The sequence below is a fragment of the Amia ocellicauda genome, chromosome 18 (genome assembly GCF_036373705.1).
Source record: "Amia ocellicauda isolate fAmiCal2 chromosome 18, fAmiCal2.hap1, whole genome shotgun sequence".
NCBI lineage: Eukaryota > Metazoa > Chordata > Actinopteri > Amiiformes > Amiidae > Amia > Amia ocellicauda.
This window is the reverse complement of record NC_089867.1, coordinates 14,027,374-14,051,548: the sequence shown is the minus strand read 5'-3', so window position 1 is coordinate 14,051,548 and position 24,175 is coordinate 14,027,374. Positions and strand designations below refer to the sequence as shown.

The window sequence follows — 24,175 nt, the reverse complement described above, 5'->3', positions numbered from 1 at the left end:
AAGTGCAGGGCAGAGTGAAGTCAGTGGAGCTGGTAGGGAGAGGTAGAATCAATGAGTGCAGAGGGATGATGGGACAAGCGCACATGGTGATGTGGAATGTTAATTGGATGATTGGTGATTTGGAGAGGGAGACTGACTAGTATTCGGGTGATGATGACCTCAAGTGGTGAACATGGGAAGTGCAGTGAGCAGGGCTGACACTAATATTGTGTAGGTCCCCCTTTTGCCGCCAAAACAGCCCTGACCCGTCGAGACGTGGACTCCACTAGACCTCTGAAGGTGTGCTGTGGTATCTGGCACCAAGACGTTAGCAGCAGATCCTTTAAGTCCTGTAAGTTGTGAGGTGGGGCCTCCATGGATCGGACTTGTTTGTCCAGCACATCCCACAGATGCTCGATTGGATTGAGATCTGGGGAATTTGGAGGCCAAGTCAACACCTTGAACTCGTGATTCATCAGACCAGGCCACCTTCCTCCATTGCTCCGTGGTCCAGTTCTGATGCTCACATGCCCATTGTAGGCGCTTTCGGCAGTGGACAGGGGTCAGCATGGGCACCCTGACTGGTCTGCGGCTACGCAGCCCCATACACAACAAACTGCAATGCACTGTGTGTTCTGACACCTTTCTATCAGAACCAGCATTACCTTTTTCAGCAATTTGAGCTACAGTAGCTCGTCTGTTGGATCGGACCACACGGGCCAGCCTTCGCTCCCCACGTGCATCAATGAGCTATGGCCGCCCATGACCCTGTTGCCGGTTCACTGCTTTTTCTTCCTTGGACCACTTTTGATAGGTACTGACCACTGCAGACCGGGAACACCCCACAAGAGCTGCAGTTTTGGAGATGCTCTGATCCAGTCGTCTAGCCATCGCAATTTGGCCCTTGTCAAAGTCGCTCAGATCCTTACGCTGCCCATTTTTCCTGCTTCTAACACATCAACTTTGAGGACAAAATGTCCACTTGCTGTTTAATATATCCCACCCACTGACAGGTGCCATGATAACAAGATTATCAGTGTTATTCACTTCACCTGTCAGTGGTCATAATGTTATGGCTGATCGATGTATATACACACACAGATGGATGACAACTTAAAGGAAAACCAACATAAAGTGTCTCAGTAAGGTGTTGGGCCCCACAAGCCGCCAGAACAGCTTCAATGCTCTTGGCACAGATTCTACGAGTCTCTGGACTCTACTGGAGGGATGGACACCATTCTTCCAAAAGATATTCCCTCATTTGCTGTTTTGATGATGGTGGTGGAGAGCGCTGTCTAACACGTTGGTCCAGAATCTCCTATAGGTGTTCAATTGGGTTGAGATCTGGTGACTGTGAAGGCCATAGCATGCGATTCACATCATTTTCATACTCATCAAACCATTCAGTGAGCCCTCGTGCCCTGTGGATGGGGGCATTGTCATCCTGGAAGAGACCACTCCTATCAGGATAGAAATGTGTCACCATAGGATAAAGGTGATCACTCAGAATAACTGTCATGATTTGCATTGACCCTTCCCTCTAAGGGGACAAGAGGACCCAAACCATGCCAGGAAAATGCCCCCCACAGCAGAGCCTTCAACAGAGCCTCCGGACCCCCTCACTGTAGGGGTCAAGCAGTCAGGCCTGTACCGTTCTCTTGGTGTCGCCACACATGCACCCACTTGTTGAGAATATGGTGAAGGATGACTCATCTGACAATATCACTTTTTTCCACATCTCTGTAGACCAGTGTCTATTGTTTTTGCACCACTGAACTCTCCTCTTGCCATCTTGACCCACAATCAAGGTCAACTGGGCCTGCTCAGTATTTATATAAATGCCACAGATCATGATAGGATGTGAATTGCTTAATTGTATCATGCAGTACACCTGTTTGAAAAGCATCTGCATTCGTTATGTTCCTCCACTCATTTATTCAGGTTTTTCCTTTAATTTGTCACCTATCTGTATATAGTCTGTAGAAAGTTTATGAATAAAAAAGATTGATACAATGTGGCTAACCATGCAGAACAATTTTGACTAGTGCTTCCTTTCAGTTTCATAAGAACAGCAGGTGTCTGAATGCCAGAACTGCCAAAGGGACAAGAGTAGACTGGCAGTTATTAGTTTTAACGTCTGAACTGGCAATACCAGGAAGCTCAAGAGCGGATTTCCATCGCACAGAAAAAAAGAAGCCCCATTCTGGTATTAACAACCTCAGTGACAGTTCCTTACAGCCAGTTCTCCGTCTCTTTAGCTATGGACAGCAGGGGGCAAAAGACAGATGCCCGGGTCTCTTTGTACACCCCCCAGATGCCTGGCAGCCTCAAAAGCAGTCAATCAGGGCACAGGAATTCAATCTGATGGTTGTGAATACATTCCTGGGAACTGACAAGAAGTGCAAGCTCGGACCAGAGTCGGTTTATTCACTAGGTTAGACAGGAGCTGTGATGAAAGCGCAGGCACTACGAAAGTGTGAAGTTTAAATCTCTGCCGTCTAGTTTCTTGCCTTTACTGAATAAAGGTACTGCCACCGCCACAGCCTTTTCACTGTGTCTTAGCGTGAGTCTTTCACATGCCTGCCAGCGAGAAAAAGGGCACAGGAAATGAAGGACATGGTTTGAGCAGCAGGTAGATGAGACGGCCCTTGTAAGGGTTTCAGCTCAAGCCAAGCCAATTAAGGGAGACGAATGACGTTCCTGTGCCAACACGCCTGCGCACTTCATAAGACACACAACACATCTCCCTCTGTAATGGCAGGGGCGTGATTTAATATTTAACTCACAATAGCTGAGGGCTTAACGTTTATGTTCTGACAGGAAGGTTAGATCAAGTGCAAAAAAGTGCACATTTCCAGGATCTCAGTCAGTCAATTTGAATGTCTTTGACTACATTTTTAGTGTCAGATATTTCAGGACTATAACTGCACTAGTCACAAGCTTTTCAGAGAAGGTATTAAATCGACGGGGAGAAAAGTCCACCCAGCTCTTCAAGGCTCATTCATTCCCCAGGAGTACAGTGTCCTGTTAAACGACCTCTGAGTCTATTTTTGCATGATGTCATTATACAATTGACAACATGACTTGAAGGAGCAGCACAGTGATGTCTCCCTCACAGTGAATTAATGTCTCATGACTAATTTATCCCATTTATTTATTTAGAGTTATTTCATGTCTGGTTCTGTGTAGTTCTGCCGGTCTGTTTTAAACACAGAATCAGCAGGACAGACGCACAGTCTCAGCGAGGACAATCTATCTGTGACACCCAGCCTGAAATCCAGATGTGATAGTGTCCAACAATAAAGTGTGGAGCCACCCATTACAGAGGATGACTATAGCAAATAATCAATGTGGATTTGAATATAGAGATAATCCAATCCTACTGTCTGCACTGCTGGGGGGGTATTCAATTGAGGGCTCACTTGGATTTTTTTTTCCAGTATTCGACTTACACATGGGGATGGGCTGTGTTATAGAGTGGTGTGTTGATTTCTTACGGGGTTATGTCCTGCTGAGGTACTGATGGCACGCAGCAGGCGAGTCCTGGCCTAGGTGACGTCTTACAGGGAGCAGTTTCTCTTGACAACCAAGCCGGAGAAATTGAATCATTTGAATGGGGAATAAAACAGCATGCTAACTTGGAGGGGAAGGCTGGGGGAGGATTCACAACCCATAATGGGACACCTGTGCAGTTCCTTCCCAGCCTGTTACTCCTAATTCACTGAATCGTCCTTTTATGTATATGTATAATATGTTCAGTCATAGAATAAGACCTTATTAGCATGAGGTCAGCATATTTAATATTTAATGTGACACTGAAATACTCTGCCTAAAGGGAAAAAAAAGAGGTTGTAGAAGAGATGCAGAGATGGCAGCCGAAACAAGAGACAATCACTAACGCTGAGAGATGAAAGAATATGAAGGGATAAACAAATAAGAAGGACAGCCAAGAGTTTGAATATAAAACCTTCAACAGAAAAAACAGTTTTCAGCAGCACACACCCACTACTGAAAAACAAGTGGAACTGGCACAGAGAAGGGAGAGAGGTTCAGTGAGCTGGCAGAGCAGCCTGGCGCGCTCCTGCTGTAACCCACATGGGCTGTCTCCGAACAAATGGGCTCTGACATCGACTGGACTTGCAGGGAAATATGTGGTGCAATTTTCTCCCAGCAGGCTTGCCTCATTATGTCAGAGCATTTAATTCTGTACGTGTAATTTGAAACGCGCTTAATTAGTTATCGCTCTTCTTTCCTTGGTGCTGAAGCATCCCTTCAACGAGCCCTTTCAAGTTCTCAAGTGGTAACTGTGCAAAAGGGATGAGTTTCCTTTCAGGGAGATTGTCATAATTGTTTAATCTTGAAACGCCCCGTTTTACTTTGATAGCACGAGTACTTCCTTTGAAGCTGTGGGACTCCAGCTCAATGAAATGAATAGCACCGTTCTGGAATTCATTTTGAATTAATTAGTAATTAATTACTACGCCCAGCATATCTGTGAACAAATAACCTGAGATGGATACTTTCTACTGTGCTATGGAACAGTACAAAAATTATAGAATAAAGTTAGTTATGTTTTGATCCATTAAAAAAAACGTTAACAAAACCTGCTAACCTTGCCGTGAAGGATACTGAGATGTAAACAAATCACACGATAGGACAGGTGAGTCATGTAACTGATTTAAATCCCCGGAGTATCCAGGCCCCATCTTAAACACCTTCGAGAGTGCAAACATCCAAACAAGATTGATCATTCTGCAAATGTGTAGTGCCACTGTGCAAAAGTCAAACAAGTTTGCAGTTGACCACGAACGGTTAGGTACTAACTGCCTAGCTGTGTTACAAACTTGGTGCCCCGTTGTTTTCTAATCAAGAGGCAAGAGCCAGAGATCTGCGGTGGTGAAACGTGCACCAGAAAATCTCTCCACAGTTTAACCCCCTGTTGGGATCATAGTAACTCCTACTGAGCAGGGGCCCACTAACAACAACAGGAACGAGTTGGTTCTGTTTGGGCTGGGAGTCCAGGGGTCTTTCAAATAGATATTGAAGCATCCAAATCCGCTTACTGATCCTTCCTTTATCGCAGCATTGGAGATTGAGGACTAAATTGAACATTGCCAGCAAGCAATTACAGTCTGTTCATCCCCCCAACAACAAAGTGTCATTCAGAAGGATTTTTTTTGTACGTCAACATTTCAGATTAAACGCAAAGTAATTTGTGCCATTGATGTTAATGGAGAAAATCTGCGTATGTTCCGGATAAAGCATTACTTAACATGAACCAGTTCCACTTATTCTTGAGGGTTGACAACATGCCACCGCTAGTGACATATAGCTTACGACTCTTTAAGCTGCTGCTGCCCAAGCCAAATTATATTCACTCCTGCTTTATTATATTCAAATTGGTATGTCCATTACAGAGATTCAGGACAAAATGTTGTCCTAAATACAGGCCAATGTAGGGACAGATAGAAAATCCTGACACATTAGTTCTCGATTGCTTAACGTCATAAGAAACAAAACTCAGACTCAGCAAGACATTTCGATCATGTTTGACCATTTAGACATATCCATACATTACAACCACACGGACATCACGTCTATAATTCTTAATATTTTGCAGGAAAGTGCCTACATATTGTGGCGTTGGGAATAGCAGTCACAGCGTTTTGCCATTTCAGCACAGAATCTCTTCAAGTGAGTCCTGGAAAGTGGGTTTACTGAATGAATTCACTGGCATTGATGAAGGACAGAAACTTCTCTCTCAGTGGGGATAAAAGTATGGTAATGTTGGGTAACAAATCACTCTGGACCTCCGGGGCATCTCATTCAATACAGAAAGACTCATTTCAGCTGCTGACATCAATCCAAACCCGCTGTCGTTCAGCCTGCATTTTCCTGTGAAGGGGGAAGATGTTCCTGTTGGTACCATTGGGCAGAGCTGTGACTCATCTGTTTATGTTATGTTCAGCCAGTGTGTATGCATACATTATACGCATATTGCTTCTGCATACGGTTTAGCTGACATTTGGAAGAGAGTAATCTGCAGAGAAACAACAACATATGACTCCTACTGTACACAAAATGACTATAAGGCAGCGAGAGTGCGAAACTGTCCACAGACAATATAGGTTTCTGAAATTTGTTGTTAAACAGGGGCTTCCTTGGGGTGGAAGGCTAGGCCAGAAGAGTGGAGAGATTGGCTACAGATTTCAATATCTTATTCTCACTAAGACATTATGCACAGTTACTGTATTTTGCCTGAAAACCGCTCTGGAGTCAATCCTTCTATAAACAATCTATTGTCTCACTGTTAAGATGGTGGACGTAGAGTAGCTATTCAACAGGACTCACAATAAGGTGCAAAAGGGAAATAAAAGTGATTCGATGTTTATTGGATAAAGGATACAGAACTGAGGAAATGTTATGAGGCACAATGTATGTCTCTAGCCCCTTCAGTTCAGTTTCCCCAGGAGCATGGAAACGTAGTCACACTGAGCAGAAACATGGATGTAATTCAAACTACAGCAGCTTTGGATGCAACCTCCTTTGCATCTGCGCAGACAATATATTGTCTTCATTATACATTATTTAATACCAGTCTGCGCTGTGGTGGTAGCATTTAACATCTTTTGGAGCTGTATCGTTTAAATGTAATTTTTCTCTTCCAAATGCATTTTTAATGATAACATTTCTTCCTAACATAAATGCCTATCTTTTAGGCATTATAATCATCCCGTGGCTTCTTGATTATTTCATCCTCACAAAAGGTGACAATGTAACCACATGTCCCTCTCTAACCAGCCCCCCCGTCTCTCTCTCTCCACACTCCTCCATCTCTCTTCCTCCCTCTTTTTCTACAAGCATACTAATTGCTTAATTAAAATTTGATTTAAGAGGTTGCTATTAAAGCTCTACAAGCTGCTCTGATCTTGCCTGCCTGTCAGATGGCAGATTTCATCCAATCCGAACCAAAGGAGCCACATTAAGGCAAGCTTGATGTTTTTGTTGCCGTTTTGTTTTTAATTAACTGGTCATATCCCTGTCGTGTGTCGACGACGGCCAGGGGGATGCAGTGATGAATGCATGACAGATAGTAAGTAAACGGTTAAAAACATTGATTGAATATTCAATTTGACAATTTCCACACCAGTTAGGTGGTGGGGACAGGGGTCTCGAAACTGGCTAAATGTCAGGTTATTGTCAAATGGGATTGCAAACCTCAGAAAAATAGCGGCCGGAGTTCTCATTGAACAAGAAGACAATCAAGTGCTGACCAATCATCCGGCACGCTCTAGTGCCTCTCTCGCGGTCTGATCTGAAATTTTGAAAGCACGTTACTCTCTCCCTCTGTGTAGATTTCCTCAAGAGACAATCCTCCCAGTTAAGTAGTTAAGAACAGCTCACTGGACCTGACGACCTAAGTGGGTCTATTCATCGAGATTTAATTATTTCACTAAGGCCGAGTCTGACTATTTAAGAAAAACTCACACACAGAAAGGAAAATCTCTTTTGAATACTAAGAGAACTGACATTGCTGGGAAGAGACTTTGCAAGAATATTGATGAAGACACATTTAAAATCAAAATCTGCTTCCAGACAAAGACGCATTTATTACACATCTGCAAATTAATCTCCAGCAGCTGGCACTCACATGGGCAGAATAGTTTTAATGGTTTGGCACTACTAAAAAAAACAACAACTCACAACAAAAATACTGTAATAGACATACCTCTACTGCTGCACAGGACTTAATGGGATACAGGAAGATATTGGTGAGAGTTGCAGAGACGTCCTCACTCTTCAGGGCTTTGGCTGCTGCAGTCGGGACTCTCTCCTCCCTGACACAGTCGCTGGGGGTCTTCCCAACCCCACCTGAACCCTCTGTGTCCATCTTTGCCTCAGGCAGACCGTTGCAGCAGGGAGCTGGGGGGCGGTGGGCTGTCTCCCCCACAGGCGGCCCTGCTCTCAGGCTCGCCAGCCTCTCCTCGTCTACTCTGACCGGCCCCTGGACGAAGGAGTCGACAACGAACTTCAGGAAGGTCTGGCAGTCCTGGAAAGTGGACATGTAGCCGAAGGAGATCCGCACCGAGCCGGTGGGTTGGCCGTTCACAAGGTCCACGTTGTCGCCACACTCATGGCCGGCCTGGAGGAGGGTGACACAGGGGAGGATTGTGGTTAGAGCTGGGCCTCAGTGGGAAGGAGGGCACTGCCTGATGGAAGACTACAGGAAAGCAGAGTGACATAGTGAAGCAGAGGCACAGTATAGTAAAGCTTGAGACAATACTATGGAAAGCCATGGCCAAACAAGTGAGAATAGATGGATAAATTTTGCCAAATTACCATGTAAAATGACTGTGGTAAACCTCTGTAAGATTGGGTAGGTCTTTAGGAATGTATCTAGAGCAGAGTTCCACAGTCCTGGTCCCAGAGGATCACACTGCCTACAGGTTTTGTTCCACCTGAGCTGTTCACTACCTACCTCCACTAATTATTGTCTCAAAGGAACGAATTTAACTTCTCTTTCCAGTTCTGAGTGTCAGATATTTAAAGGCGAGCTTGTGGATTAAGGGACCCCTACCTCAAGAGGATTAGATGGAAACAACAGGGGGTGGGGGGTTGGCACACCATTCCACTTTTCACAAGATGTGCCGATCCTCCATCTCCTTGTCATGTGCCATGTGCGAGCTGCTTGTTTTTTTACGTTCAATGATAAAAGATTAGAGCAACCCATCAGCATAAAATTACGAGTGCCGATGGGTGCTGAGAAGAAAAACGTTATTAATTTATCATGACAGCTCATCAACTTTTACAAGTATTGCTTCCTTTCTTGCTCTTACCATCTCCTTTATTGCTGATGCTTTCAGGGTTATCGGCAGTGATGTGAAAACATGTACTCATTCATTCAACATCCCCCCCCTTGGTTCTCCATTAAATATATTGCAGTGTAATTGTGCTTGTGAGGTTTCTTAAATAGAAAGAGGATCATAAAAATAAAGCACTGGTGATAATTTTAGCAAGTTCCCACAAACACAGCTTTTAACTGACGTATGCATTTCCCTTGGTTCTATTACGTGCTATATCTATTACTGTGTTGATATTTGTTTAGCTTTCTTTTCACTGTTTCTTTATTGTTTACTTTGTGTTGCATGTGTCAACAGGGTTCATTTCAAATTTCATCTAAAAACACTTTTTGGGGAGTATTTTGAGAAACGATTTAGGGAATGTGTCATGGGAGGTGACGAGAGTTGATTAGAAACTATTTTTGAATCATTGAATGTTTTCATTTGATCGCCTCAGCTGGGGCACTTGTTACTACTTTGAATATGCTTTTTATTATTTTAAATGTAGGTTCCTTCTTTCATACACTGGTGAGGATTCGCTGTTTAAATGTAATTGTTAAATTGCTCTCAGACACTCGGGGTGGCACAGTGACCCCCTTGCCTGTCACACTTGTGTCCTGCTTTCCCCAATGAATCTTTAACACACAGGTGTAGATAACAGAGAGAGGTGGGATAAAGAAACGGCAGTTTATGGAGTGAGAGTGCAGGAGAAGAGCTTCTCACCAGAAGGCTCTTTCATTTCTTTTTCTTTTTCAGAAAGCAGTATGAAGCCCCCAGCAATAACAGACTTTTGCTGGACTTGATTAATGGGGACAGATGCTGTTGAAAGTATAGTGGTTTAAGAGATTATTGTGTCCTTGGAGTAAATGGAAACCTTTGGATACCGGGTGAAAGAAAGACACCGAAAGCACTTTATTTAGGATTGAGAGGCAGCTGCTATTTTCTTCTGAGTTCTTCCCTCACTGCTGTGTTGTCTTGGTGTTTGTTTCTGTGTTGCAGTAGCCCCCGCTGCACCTGCAGAGAGAGAGAGAGAGAGAGAGAGAGAGAGAGATGAGTCAGCATATAACAAATCCACTCACCTGCGGTCCCGGTTCCTGTCTTCTCATTGTCCTGAGGCTTCCTTCAGGTCCTCTTCCCGTCGGCGGTCGCCTGCAGAGAAAAACGCTGTGCAGTCAGGTGGGAAAGGGAGGCTTATAACTTATGGTGTGAATGAGAGAATTAAAATAAGTACTTACCAATTAGATGACATTACTCCCTTCTGAGCCTGTTGAGGTCCCCTAACCTCTGAAATTGGGGTGGTGTAGTCGATTCATACACTTCTACAATCTGCAGTGCACACCGTATGGGACACCGTATTTTTGTACTTCTCTTTAATTTGTATGATCATGAAATTCAGTCTCATGCAACTGGATAATAAGTATTGGCTAAAAAAAATATTGCTCTGGCACCAGCAGTGCAAAGCATATGACCATCTCACCTGCAGGTTGTCTTTCACCGCTTGGTCGCTGATGCCCAGGTGGCGCTGGCAGGCTCCGGTGTTGCAGAAGCAGCCCGTGCGGACCTGGATGTTGAACAGACTGGCAAGTTTGTCCACCTGAAAGCCAAATCATACTGCCATGAATGCAGATGCAAAATAAACTGCAAGCAACTCAGAATCATATTTCTGTGGCACATAGTTTGTCAGAAATAAAATTACACTTTGTTTTGATTAAAACATAATAGTCTTGTCCAATACTTCTACAATAAGAGTGTGGCTACAGAAACCCCTTCTATGAAACACTAGTGCCTTGATTTGATTGAATGATTGAAAACACTGGAGTGCAAAAATGTTCTCTCTCTACATTAACATATCATATACACACACACACACACACATATATATATATATATATATATAGAGAGAGAGAGAGAGAGAGAGAGAGAGAAACAGAAACAGAAAGGGAGAGCAAGAGAGTGATTTAATATACAGAAATTATATATTATTTGTGCACACTTACATCACTTTGCATGGCAGGAGTAATTATACTTTTTACAATTCAACAGAAAAGCTTTCCCAAAGCCCACATAGAAATCACGGTGCTACACTAATCAAGCTTTAATTTCCTGCCACAGTGAAACAAAAGGGGCTGCCTGTACGAAGTGTCCAATTCTAAGCTCAGACTTGGAAATGACTTAGCGCGGAAGGGGAAAAACACGGCATTCATTTGGCTGAACCCTTTGTCACTGTGCTACACACACAGCAGATCATTTCAGCTTGTTCTCTTTGTTCTTAAGAAGATTAATCTGTGCAATATATCTTCCCCATCCAAAAAACGAAAATTTCAACTGCAACGTAACAACACTGGAATCTTTACCTTCCAGTAAAAGGCTATTGAATATCCTCACCCGCCCTGATTCCTATTTATGCAAGGGCTGTTCCTTATAAAAGTTTAAGTGTCACACCAAGGGACAGCCCCTGTGTAGTCTCTGCTTTTACTTCTCCTCATAAATATAGTCGTTAATGTCTTTCATCTATGCCTCACATATCACTTGATTATGCATAAAAGGTAGGTGGGGGACAGGGAGGAAATAAAGCTAAAATTAAGCACAACGATGCCCCAGTAACAGAAAACTTGCTCACAAAGGGACGCCAGATCTGGAGTCACCCACCTAATCCATTAAGCAGAGCACGATCTTCCAGTACCACTCGCTGGAAATTGCTTCTGTTTGAGTGCACATGCAGCATATGTGTTTAAGGTTTATTGGCTGAAGACGGTAAATGTCATTGCTGATAATAAACTGACACCTTAAAACATGTCAGTGAAAAACGAGCATTAGGAGGAAAAGTCCTTGTAATCAAATAAGTTAATCTCCATGCTCTTTCAGTGTCTTTTCTTGGTTTCTTCATGCTTCACAATCTGTCCAACTCCTGGCTGTCTTTAGTCTGGAGACTTGTTGAGATCAGGCTTCAGGCCACAACAGTTGTTTCATTCTGCTTTTGTATAACCATCACACCGGAGCAACCATTGTCATAAAACAGCCTCATCAGACTGCGGTGACTCGACTACAGCTCAAACACAGTTATTTACTAGTAATTACAGGGCACTTAGACAGCAAAGTTGGGAAGAGGCTGTGAATGCTAGTTATTTACTATTACGATTACTTTTTTGGTGCTACGTACATTGTACTCTGTGCTAAGTGCTCTTCATTTTTTTTGGTAATGCTGTAATTACTTCAGTAAGAGTAAATTGTCCAGCCTTCATCTTTTTAGCCAATCACAGTTTGTGGCCCTTATTTGAAGTTCTCCCATAATGTATCCAGACCTGCGTTGACAAAAGATGCACTTTTGTATTGTGTAGATGTTCACAGATATGACAAAAAAACAACGCTATATATTTCCACAGGGCACAACATTCCTACTGAAACATCTACATTAGGAGAGGAATCCAGTCTGTCTGAATTCTCGCCCTGCAATCTGCAAGCGTGCGCCACGGGCATTTTCTGTGGAAGCGGGACGAAAATGCTGCTTGGGTAATTTTTAGGTAAATGTTGGGCTTCTAGCCAAAAACACCATTAATCCTGCTATTAATCTCCATCCACTCCTGCATCATCCTTGTGCCACACTAATGAAGGCAGGGCTTAGAGCACTTACTGAAATGAGTTCAGGGCGTTTGCGTGTGTCCTTATATGACAAGCCAGACCTCAATGGAAATGAAGCCCCTCGAGGCTGACACAACACAGCCCGCCGCTGGAGTAATAATATTTGGGTGCAGTCCACTTCACAGAAGCCTGATAATATTGCACAGCAGCACGGCCGTAGACACAAACGGCTAATGCAAACTATGAGCTAACACTAAGTGCTGGGTGCATTAAGAATTATCCGGGAAGAAATTTAATAGCTGCAGACCTGTGCGATGGAACATTAATCCTTAGCAACGGGAGAGCAGAATTACTGTAGGCAATTATTCAAGCTAAATGATATTACACACTGTAGTGTTATGGATGAGAAAGGCTGATAGCTGAAAAATACATCTGCACATGTTTCCTGTTTGTTGTTTTTTGGCATTCCTATTCAGACAGCAGACATTATAAATTGAAAGTGTATCCTCTCTTTTTTTACTTAATCGACTCTTATTGTAACCAAGAAAGAATGGAAGACTCACTCACTTCCATAGCATATTCGGTAAATGGTACTGGTTTGCTTCGTGGCAATGTTATTTCACGACACAAAAGGGTTATTGAATGAAAAAAGGGCACAATCACTGTTCACCATTTTCCACTCTATGACTCAGTTTCACAGGCCTGTTGAAATACTTAGATCGCACAGAGAAGGCTGAAAAAGCTATTCAGACAATTATTTGGAAAAGTGGTGCTCTATGCCTACATCAGAACAACATCGGTTTGTACAAGCCATGACATCTAACTGTGTCTGTTGCGTGTAATATGTACAGGTATGTGTTCCCTGCACAGTACGGATCCTTAGCACTACGGCTGGAAAAGAGTGATACCAGTCTTCTTCAATTAGAATCCACCCAAGGACTCCCATTAACGATTCTGATTAGATCGAAACTTACGGAAGTACTAAATCGCTAAACAGGGGGAAAGAATCAAATAGAGTACTTGAATTTTATGTAATGAATGCATTTAACAAAATGTTTAATTTTAATTTTAAGTATTTAATTTAAATGGAGATATTTCCCAAATGTCAAGAGCTAGCTGCATGGTATGAGGTTTTCCTAGTGTTGGTTCCCTGAGAAGTGATTTATTGCCCAGTAAGTCTAACAGATGCACTCCCTCTGCTCCTGCAATTATAGTGAAACACTCCGATCGTCACTTCCCAACCCTGCCACCGATCAGGACCACCAACAGGGGCTGCATGAAGCATTTAATGAGGTCATAAAGATAAAATACTCTCCCATCTCTAAAAGCACTCCTTGTGTTATAAGTCCCCAAATATTGAGGGAATGGACCACACTTACCGAGCTTTACACCAGCATTAACATTTTCCACACCAGACATCGCCTGTCACATTGTTTCTTAAAGAGAGAACTATATGGAGATCAATATGTTGAAATAGTTTGGGTTCATATGACAGGGACATACTGAGTTTACATCTCTGAATACCACCACACAGGACCCTGAATATAAGACTGGTACAGACATAGACACAGATATAAATTTAGATATGGAAGACGCTGGGACGCCTACACAACAATCATGCACTTGAAAGGCCTCATGGGTAATATAAAGGCATCTACACATTTCAGCATTGTTACAACATGACAGATTTAAATAGCTTTTTCTTTAAGCAACAACAACTATATACACTCACCTAAAGGATTATTAGGAACACCTGTTCAATTTCTCATTAATGCAATTATCTAACCAACCAATCACATGGCAGTTGCTTCAATGCATTTAGGGGTGTGGTCCTGGTCAAGACAATCTCCTGAACTCCAAACTGAATGTCTGAATGGGAAAGAAAGGTGATTTAAGCAATTTTGAGCGTGGCATGGTTGTTGGTTCCAGACGGGCCGGTCTGAGTATTTCACAATCTGCTCAGTTACTGGGATTTTCACGCACAACCATTTCTAGGGTTTACAAAGAATGGTGTGAAAAGGGAAAAACATCCAGTATGCGGCAGTCCTGTGGGCGAAAATGCCTTGTTGATGCTAGAGGTCAGAGGAGAATGGGCCGACTGATTCAAGCTGACAGAAGAGCAACTTTGACTGAAATAACCACTCGTTACAACCGAGGTATGCAGCAAAGCATTTGTGAAGCCACAACACGTACAACCTTGAGGCGGATGGGCTACAACAGCAGAAGACCCCACCGGGTACCACTCATCTCCACTACAAATAGGAAAAAGAGGCTACAATTTGCACAAGCTAACCAAAATTGGACAGTTGAAGACTGGAAAAATGTTGCCTGGTCTGATGAGTCTCGATTTCTGTTGAGACATTCAGATGGTAGAGTCAGAATTTGGCGTAAACAGAATGAGAACATGGATCCATCATGCCTTGTTACCACTGTGCAGGCTGGTGGTGGTGGTGTAATGGTGTGGGGGATGTTTTCTTGGCACACTTTAGGCCCCTTAGTGCCAATTGGGCATCGTTTAAATGCCACGGCCTACCTGAGCATTGTTTCTGACCATGTCCATCCCTTTATGACCACCATGTACCCATCCTCTGATGGCTACTTCCAGCAGGATAATGCACCATGTCACAAAGGTCGAATCATTTCAAATTGGTTTCTTGAACATGACAATGAGTTCACTGTACTAAACTGGCCCCCACAGTCACCAGATCTCAACCCAATAGAGCATCTTTGGGATGTGGTGGAACGGGAGCTTCGTGCCCTGGATGTGCATCCCACAAATCTCCATCAACTGCAAGATGCTATCCTATCAATATGGGCCAACATTTCTAAAGAATGCTTTCAGCACCTTGTTGAATCAATGCCACGTAGAATTAAGGCAGTTCTGAAGGCGAAAGGGGGTCAAACACAGTATTAGTATGGTGTTCCTAATAATCCTTTAGGTGAGTGTATATATATATATATATATATATATATATATATATATATTGAGAGAGAGAGAGAGAGAGAGAGAGAGAGTTATATAATTATTTAATAAATATATAATGTTATAATGTTATTACTTTAAAACCTTCCTGCAAGGTTACAAAAATAATAGCTTTCTGTTCACAAGCCTAAGGCTCGTATTGCAGACGCAAACCAAGGTGAGTTCGTCTCAGGCCATTTTCTGCACAATTGACTGAATCAGATGCAGCTGCATAAGACACAGCCCCCGAAACCCACCCCCCGGCTGTGATTTCAGCGATTGAGCTCCAACAGCAAAAATGACAGATTTTCACCCGTGCAATAAAATGTGTAACCTACAGCTGTGCACACATCTTTACCTGTATTTAAAATAATATCAAAATAAGGGGACTGTATGGCTACAACATTGAGACAAGCATAGTTAGCAAAATCATTACAATTATTTTTGTACTGCAAATTGTTTATAATTAAATCAATTTAAATAACTATCCTCTCTACTGTAACCAAGCACTTTGCCAGATTTTGTTTAAGCACTGCATTGTTGGAGTCTATAACCCTCCATTACAGTGGGACCCCGTACCCTTGGCTGTATTTAGTGCTCCAGGCTCCATATGCCCGCTATATACCAGTCAACTCGGTAGTACCATCATACCCAGAACTATATAAATTATTTTATAAATTAAGCTATAACATTTTCATCAGAATCAAATTATCTTGTGACCCTTTTGTCATTGAAGTCTGCCCTTTTCTTTCTTGTGTTCACAATATTTGAGAAGACACATTTACTATTATGCTTCTCCTTGTTTAAATATAAACACAGTTCCCTTGCATTCATGTAAAAATAAACAACACAAACCACAAACCACCAGGTATTTTTGGTCTGAATGCACATAGCCCGTGGCACCTGTTTACAGCACAGTTTTCGCTTCACAGAAAGCTACAATAAATTACAGTGATGCAATAACTCCTGCGTTAATAAACACATTTTCCCTTTGCATCTATATTACAACATTTCGTCCCACGGTGACTGATGATGCACCAAGGGAAAGGAATGGCAGGAAGACAGGGAGGGTTTGCTTGTTATGCCACTGACAACCTATTTTCTCTCACATACCTGGGAGTACCCAATGATTTCTCCTTTGGCATCCAGCACGTTGAAATTAATGATGGGGCCTTGAGCGTCAGGGTCGTCGTACGTAGTGTCAGAGTAGATCTGAACCACTGGGAGCCCATTGCCATGCAGCAGGCTGGACAGAAGGATGTAGGTGTAACGAGCCAGGCCAAATGTATGCAGCTTGATGTTGTTCATCCCCCCTGAGAGAGGACAGAAAATCAGGGAGAACAGTTTAGTAGACAGCAATCATGGCTAACAGCATTAAAAACAAACAACAGCTACGAAAACAAAAACACTCTTAAGTTATTCACCCTTCTGAGAATTAAAATCAGGCAGGCATTATGCATTTCTCTACATTGGGACTACTGATGGAAACTTCAACCAGTTCAGTCACAAGTTAATTCACCTCCAACACACGCTTCGTTTTTAAGTTACAGATCAAATTTTAAAAAAATCCAGGTACCCTGAGATCTCCAACCCTCAAATTACTTAAAAAAAAACTATTCGGAGAGGCAGATGATGAAATTACTGTTTTAATTAAGCAGGCGGATTATTTATCTGGGAGCTGAAACACAACGGAAAGAAAACGTTATAGATGGATTGCAAGAACAGGATGGAGAAACCTAACCGTCTCTCCCCACCCAGCTAAATCAGCATTGATGTGTGACTCTCACACAGAGTCCGTTGATTGCACAGCTTGTATTAATAATTTGTGCCGAGCATTGCATTTCTGGCATTCTTTTCATTTACACTGCATGATTTCATTGTCAAAAAAAACAACAACACAGATATATTGTATACAGTAACAGTATACCAGTCAGTTGTTACATATATATTTTTCATATATAGGTGTACATGCAGGGACGATAAACACGCACTGGATGGTGTTGCATTTTGCATACTGTTCAAAGCCCTTATTAAGAATGAACTCTCATTAGCTATTTTAGGAGCCTGAACTCAGTTTCTATAGCAACATGGCAATGTTTGTATGTGTGTGTTTCTTTTTGCTCCACAGCAGTGTTTCCCCAACAGTGAGCTGTGGTATGTTGGTATGTCATTAGGGATGGACAGGTGCTCCACTAGCAATGTGGCAATAAGTCACATGTAGCAAGTATACATTTACAACATCAAAACGTGACTCTAACTGGAACACAAAATATTTTTTTTGTGCCAAGTGTAGCTAAATTACTTAATATAATGCCACAATGTAACTGAAAGACCAGCCCTAACTTAATCTGTATCCCTAATTGAAATGTAGCTTTGTCAAACTTAAAAAAATATATATATATATTTGTTTTTATTGATTTTTAAAGTGTTTAAAGTGACATTTTCATAAATATCTCAATGTAATAAAGGGATAACAAGAATAACTATTCTGTACTGTAGTGCACAATTGAGGTCAAAATCTTCCAGGCTACTGTAAAAACTGCAAACACCAAGAACAATGGTAGAAACAGGAACAACAACTATATACTACTACTACTACTACTGCTACTACTACTACTGCTACTACTACTACTACTACTACTACTACTACTACTACTACTAATAATAATAATAATAATAAACTACATATGTATATGTCAGGGTAAGTGGTGTCTACAAAAAAATAACTGTAGAAGGTTGCTACACACTCTGAATCTGAAAACTAAAGACCACAGTTGAACCTGCTTGAAATCTTCATGAGTCTTGGTGCTCTTGCTTACAGCTCGTTCTAAAAGCTTAGAGGCCTGGGGCTAGCAACCAGCACATCACAGTCAGAGATACCTGCCACTCACCTGGAGAAACCCAGCACTCGGCTCTGACCAGCTATTAGAGCAGGTGAACCATTCACCCCATTTGGACGTGACTGCATGTCATTTAAAGAAAACAGGTGCGGTGAAACTTTGAAACAAGGAAATGGACATTTTTTGAGAGTACACCTTGAAAAATAAATTCAGAATAACATATCTTCTCTTCAAATATCAATGGGGATACTTTTTCAGCACTGCACTTTTCTTTTAAAACTTTTCTTCAGGTGTTTTACATTGGAATTAGAGACATTAAACAGTGCAAAGGTTGTTCAAGGCTATATACATATTGCATGAAGCTATTCTTCCTGCTGAACAGTTTGATCAGATTATGTTTACTGAGACTGAATCTAATCTATGGTTTTGAGAACACAAAAATTGAATAAAGTGGTGTTCTTCAAACAGCAAAAACAATGGATGTTTGGTTTAGAAAATGTAATTGATATTCTTAAATATTTTAAATGTTAATGTGACGAACTGTGAACCAAGAATAATAAATAACGAAAACAAGCAACAATAATTAATAAATAAAAACAGATTTGTTAGAGATTAGAGTGAAACTCATTTTAAAAACAGAAGGAAGCTGCTCCAGGAAGTTAAAGACACTTAAATTTATATTTTTAAAAAGACAACCAGTGACAACTTGTCTCAAAAGATAAACAGCTCCATGCCAAGGCAGTTGCTATATCAATTTATTTACATTCAATACTGTTATGAGGGAACTGACTCTCAGTCTAAAAAGTGAGCCTAAACCAGTGGATTGAAGTGTAAGTGTAGGCTTTACTGTTGGGTCTTGAACTCAAGTAGGAAATTATAATTACAAAACCCACAAGGTTGTTTCCAAAATTCCTTATACTCCACTCAGCTAGGACACAGTCTGAGTATTACTATTATTGTAGCTTTTAATCAAGTACAAATGTAGTGATCTTGAAGCCGCGCTATGGGGATCTAGGCCATTTAGTCATGTGGAAAGTTTGCAGCACTGTGGGGTGGGAGACCACTGTTTGAGTCTCGCCATGGCTGGAACCACCTGTTATGTTGCATTGGTGTGAAAAGTGGGATAGAAGAGCCTATATTTTCTTCCTATTAGCTGTAAATAATTATATTGTATTTGCATTCTTCACTTGTCCTCTTTAAATCTCTGTAGGAGTCCATGCCCACAGCCTGACCCTGACCTTAAATTTGACCCTAGATTTAAACCCTATCTTAACGCTAGCCTTAACCTTTCCTCCAGGGTTCATAACACTAAGCTTGATACTAAACCTGACTCTAACTGTAGCCTTGCAAAAAAGGCACAGTAATGCACATCTTACACTATATATATATATATATATATATATATATATATATATATATAGACACAAATACACCAGATATATGAGACTATTGAAGGTACCTAACACCTCACTGGTGGCTCACTGAGACGCCTGATTGCCATATGGTTCTTGCTGCCTCGTCATGCTTGTGCGGGCTGAGGTTGGAATGCTGTTCTGTAACTTTACGATAGAAGCCTTTATTAATGAACTGCCGGCCTGTGTAAATTAGCTTACTGGGTACTTGCATAGCACAGTTTTACCGAGATAATATCCATTTAATCCAAATGCTGTCATTTCCGATTTCACACATGCTCCAGCAAGCGGTAATTCTTTAGGGAATTAGTGGTGTGTAATGAAAACACTAAAAGGGGGAAATGTGCCTGCGTTTGATCATGCGACAGTTGCCTAGGGCTCACACTGGAAACTTTAATTTTTATGTTTTCATTCCCACCCCCCCACCAATAATTTTTTGATAAAGAAAACGGCTTAGTAAGATGCTCCCTAGAATTTTAAGTAAAAACCAGAGCTGCAGTCACTGCCAAAGCAAAGGAATTAGAAATGGTGAGTTTTGCAGGTCAGCTGCATTGCTGTCTGGCACACACTTACACTCGCACCAGCTCCGTGCACAGCCATAAAGATTAAAGCCACATGTTAACAGCTTGTTCGAGTATTCTGACTATGAACTGCATGGGTTGACCCTGTGTAAGGCTTCATGAAACGGTAATCAGGCTCTCAATTCATCAGGACGTTCTGTATAGTTATTTATTTGATTAGTTAGTGTAACACTGTGGGGGGATGCCATAGTGCTGGGCTAGTCTGATAGGTGGCGTCTGTGGTATCAAGACACACAAAGGCAGGGGAATACAATGTAAAAGGTTGTGAGTTTATTATATTTACAGTATGTGGTGATGAAACACAAACCAAAACCTAGAACAAAACCCTAGCTTCTCTACCATCACAAACATCTACTGGGTCATCACACCGATTTGCTTGGGAAACAGATTTAAATGTGCTAGACAGGGGTGTATAAAGGATAGCATAAAAGCAAACCGCTCCACTGGAATCAGAATGTTCTCTTCATTGACATTGACATGTTAGCTGACAACTCCAACCTGACTGGAGCTGGCCAACAAGTTATAATGTTTAAGTTTGTTGCATTTTAAGTGACGCTCTAGGTCACAGACAAAGTTTTAATTCTATTTAATTAAGAGGTATAGAATGGAAGGGTAATATTAATTAATTAAAACAAAGAAAAGAAAAAAAGAAAACTTCAAGCTGTGCTTCAGCCCAGAGAAAGCTGTAGGCAACACTCCTCATCAGACATTGTTGCAATTAAATTCTAAACAGCAAAGAGGTGCAGATGATCCATTCTGGGTCTACTAGTTCCCTTGCAGTGTAATTAGGGGGCCTTTGATTTTCCATTAGATGTTTTGTTCATCTACCTGCCTCTTAACAAATTTTGAGCAGATTCTTAATTAAGACATAACAGAAAGGCACTAATAGCTGACCACGTTCAACTGTTTTTCCGCAGGGTAGGCTAAATGAACTGTTTATAATCAAGACGGCACAAAAAAAGGAACCTGATTCATGTGTTAAGAAGGTTAACAAAGTCAGAACTTCTGCCAGACCTTACTTTTATTTTAATGTATTGTTTTATTATTCTTGTTTCACCAGTTTATGCCCAGGGAATTTGCTAGTATGTACTATTGGAAGGGTTAAACAGTCTTTTCATTTGCTATTAAATGCAATGACCTTAATAGAGGAGATAGGTAGCTTATTAATAGGACAATATAATATTGTAAACTGTTAACTATATAAACATAAAAAAAGACACCACGAACACTCAAAATAAAAGGAGTTTATTAAAATCATTAAAAAAGGACCAAAACACAGAAAAAATAAGAAAAAAACACAGAATCCAAGTAATTAATCATGAGTTATGAACAATGTCCCTAAGGAAATCTGGAACGCTATTCCATTGAAAAATAATAATAATAATAATAGTAATAATAATAAAAGAGATGTAGGTCTGAAGCCCAGTAGAAGCTCTTTCACTGAATATATATGACTATCGTTTGGCTGCAGGCGTCCCCCATACTATTCAGTGCTCTGATCTCCAGTCAGTGGGATCTCCTAGGGCAAGCTTTTATTGTACTGGGGTTCTGCTGTGTGTTCTGTACTCTGTAAATAACACTTAATCCCTGTCGCTGACTGACCCAGTCTCAGAAGCCATGTAAAAAGGCAAACCCAGTTCAATCGCTGTGAAAATACGGTAAAGGTCTGACATGCACGGTGAAGCAAGCTGAGTCACGTCAAGCACACAGACAAACTGGGTGAGAAAGGGCTTAACTGAGTCACGTCAAGCACACAGACAAACTGGGTGAGAAAGGGCTTAACGCTGTGGATATTTATCAACACAAACCTACAGTGCGGCTTCTCTATGTTGGGGTTATTTTTAAGCAGTTTATATTTGATAGGAATGTGTTTTGTAGATATTCTGTAAACAGCTTTCGAGGCTGGGAGGATAAAAACATATCCCTTAAGAAAGGAGAGGAAAGGGGTGAAAGGGAAGTCTAGAATTTGGAGGAAAACAGTGTCTGAAATCCTCCCTCAAAACCTTTGAAATTCAAATGGTTGCTTCAGAGAGTGCAATCTTCCAGCCTGCATGGCCCTGCTGTTAACAGATTTGAATAAAAAAGGCAAATCATTACCATGTCAAACAGTGTTTTGAAGAAAAAAATCACCATGACTTCGAACCTCAGCCTCACTTAACGCCTCTTATGGGGGTCTGACCCTTGAATGCCAGGGAGCTGGAGCAGGAAGTGCAGGAATGCCCCACGCTCTGAGAAAATTTGTGTCATAAAGGAGCTCCAAGCCGCCTGATACGGGTTCAAGTTTCATTGATAGGGCTCAAGATGGGGCTATTTCTGGCACATAGTCTGGGAGTGGCCATAGGTGTCCCCTTGGCATGGCGGCCCTGTATAAGCCAAAATTCAGGTAACGCTCTGCTTTATATAGGTTGAAATGAGATCTTTATTTTACCAGGTGTTCACAGCGAGGCAGGGGGGGGCACTGCCTGTGAAGTACTTTGCAATATCATTATTGGGTCTAAAAAGCAACTGGGCCGACAGGTGTTACCTGCAATGCTGATTATGCGTGTACTAGATGCAATTCTAAACTTCAAAGTAATATGGTAAAGATTGTGCTTTGATTACTCTCATCCATTAGTGTCTTATTCAATGCCGATGTAGGTATGGCACGTTAGTCTCAGTAGGATTTTAATTTGTTCAGAGGAATCTGGAAAATTAACATGATTAACTGTATAACAATTGGTATTGTACACAAAAAAAACAAAAAGCACATTCAGTATCAATACTAACATTTATTTAAAAGCACTTCTCATAGTTGAATTGGGGATAACCAAGGATAAAACCAATAAAAGATCCAGAATGACAATTCAAAGAATGAATGTTTGGTCCGCCACATAACTACTACTACTCTACTATCTGCCAATACTCAGTTGTGTCCATTCTCAGATTAAAAATGTAGAACCAGACAACAACATTGACACTGAAGTAACCAGTCCTGTTGTACTCACTAGATGGCACTAATACTATACTCAGTTCAATGTTATATTCTTAAAATTGGTTTTCATACATGTCAGTTCACCAAGGTAGATATTATAGTTTTGCATAAGTTTGAATGCCTCTGCTTCTGTTTAAATCTTATTCATTCTTAAAACAGCTCAACATTGACTTCACACAGGTGAGTTTAACATTGCTAGCACCTGTATTAGACGACTTAGATGTCCATTTTGACATGCACGTGGTCACAACTGAATATAATTTGATACCGATGGATACCTCTAAAGCAAAAGCAGATTTGCTAAGGTAACCAATATCTCTTTAGGTTATAAGACACAAACTGCATTTATAAGTTCTTTATAAACTTGAACAAACTAGAGAAGTATTTTAATAGAGCATCATTAATCTGATAACAACTACCTTCCACTAAAGACAATGTTATTATAATAATGTTATAGAATGTTATATTATCTATGTTGTATGAACACAAACACTTTATAAACACATGATCCATGGTTAATAGCACAGTTATTACAAAGTTATACATGTTAGTGTACCTAAACTTAAATCTTGCTGAACCATGCAGAAAAGTTTGGGAATCACAGAATTACTGCTGTGTTTTGTTTTGTTTGTTAATTCAGTTGCCTCACAATGTACTTTCAAGTCTTTATCTAATTAGTTCTCCAAGATGTATAACTAGGTGTTGTTGCTTTACAGTTCTGACCAAAGCATCAGAGCCACTCTCTATCACTTGCATCCTTTCTCATGCTTCTCTGTGAATTCTAAGTTGTTCTGTGTTGTAAATGATCTTAGGAGCACAGGGACAATGTACTTAATTCAGCTATTCAATCAGAAAGCCCCTGTGTGATTATTGTGTTTGACACTGAAAATAAAGCGTATATATTGAAGTTGAATATATATTTCCCAAAGCCGTGTTTTCTATCGATTTTAAAACAATGAGCAGAATGTAATGAAAATAACACAAACTGAAGTGTGAAGACTACAATTTGTT

General features: G+C 41.1%; 1 protein-coding gene across 2 annotated transcripts in view; it reads right to left on the bottom strand.

Annotated features, from left to right (window-relative positions):
- The window catches only part of mocos (molybdenum cofactor sulfurase), a 95,230-nt gene that overhangs the window by 12,685 nt on the left and 58,370 nt on the right, over positions 1-24,175 (bottom strand). For both annotated transcript variants that reach the window (XM_066690849.1, XM_066690850.1), the window contains exons 6-8: positions 16,474-16,673; positions 10,297-10,413; positions 7,709-8,122 (exon numbers count right to left, since the gene is read on the bottom strand). In XM_066690849.1, the coding sequence (XP_066546946.1) occupies positions 7,709-8,122; positions 10,297-10,413; positions 16,474-16,673 (731 nt within the window). The remainder of the gene's footprint in view (positions 1-7,708; positions 8,123-10,296; positions 10,414-16,473; positions 16,674-24,175) is intronic.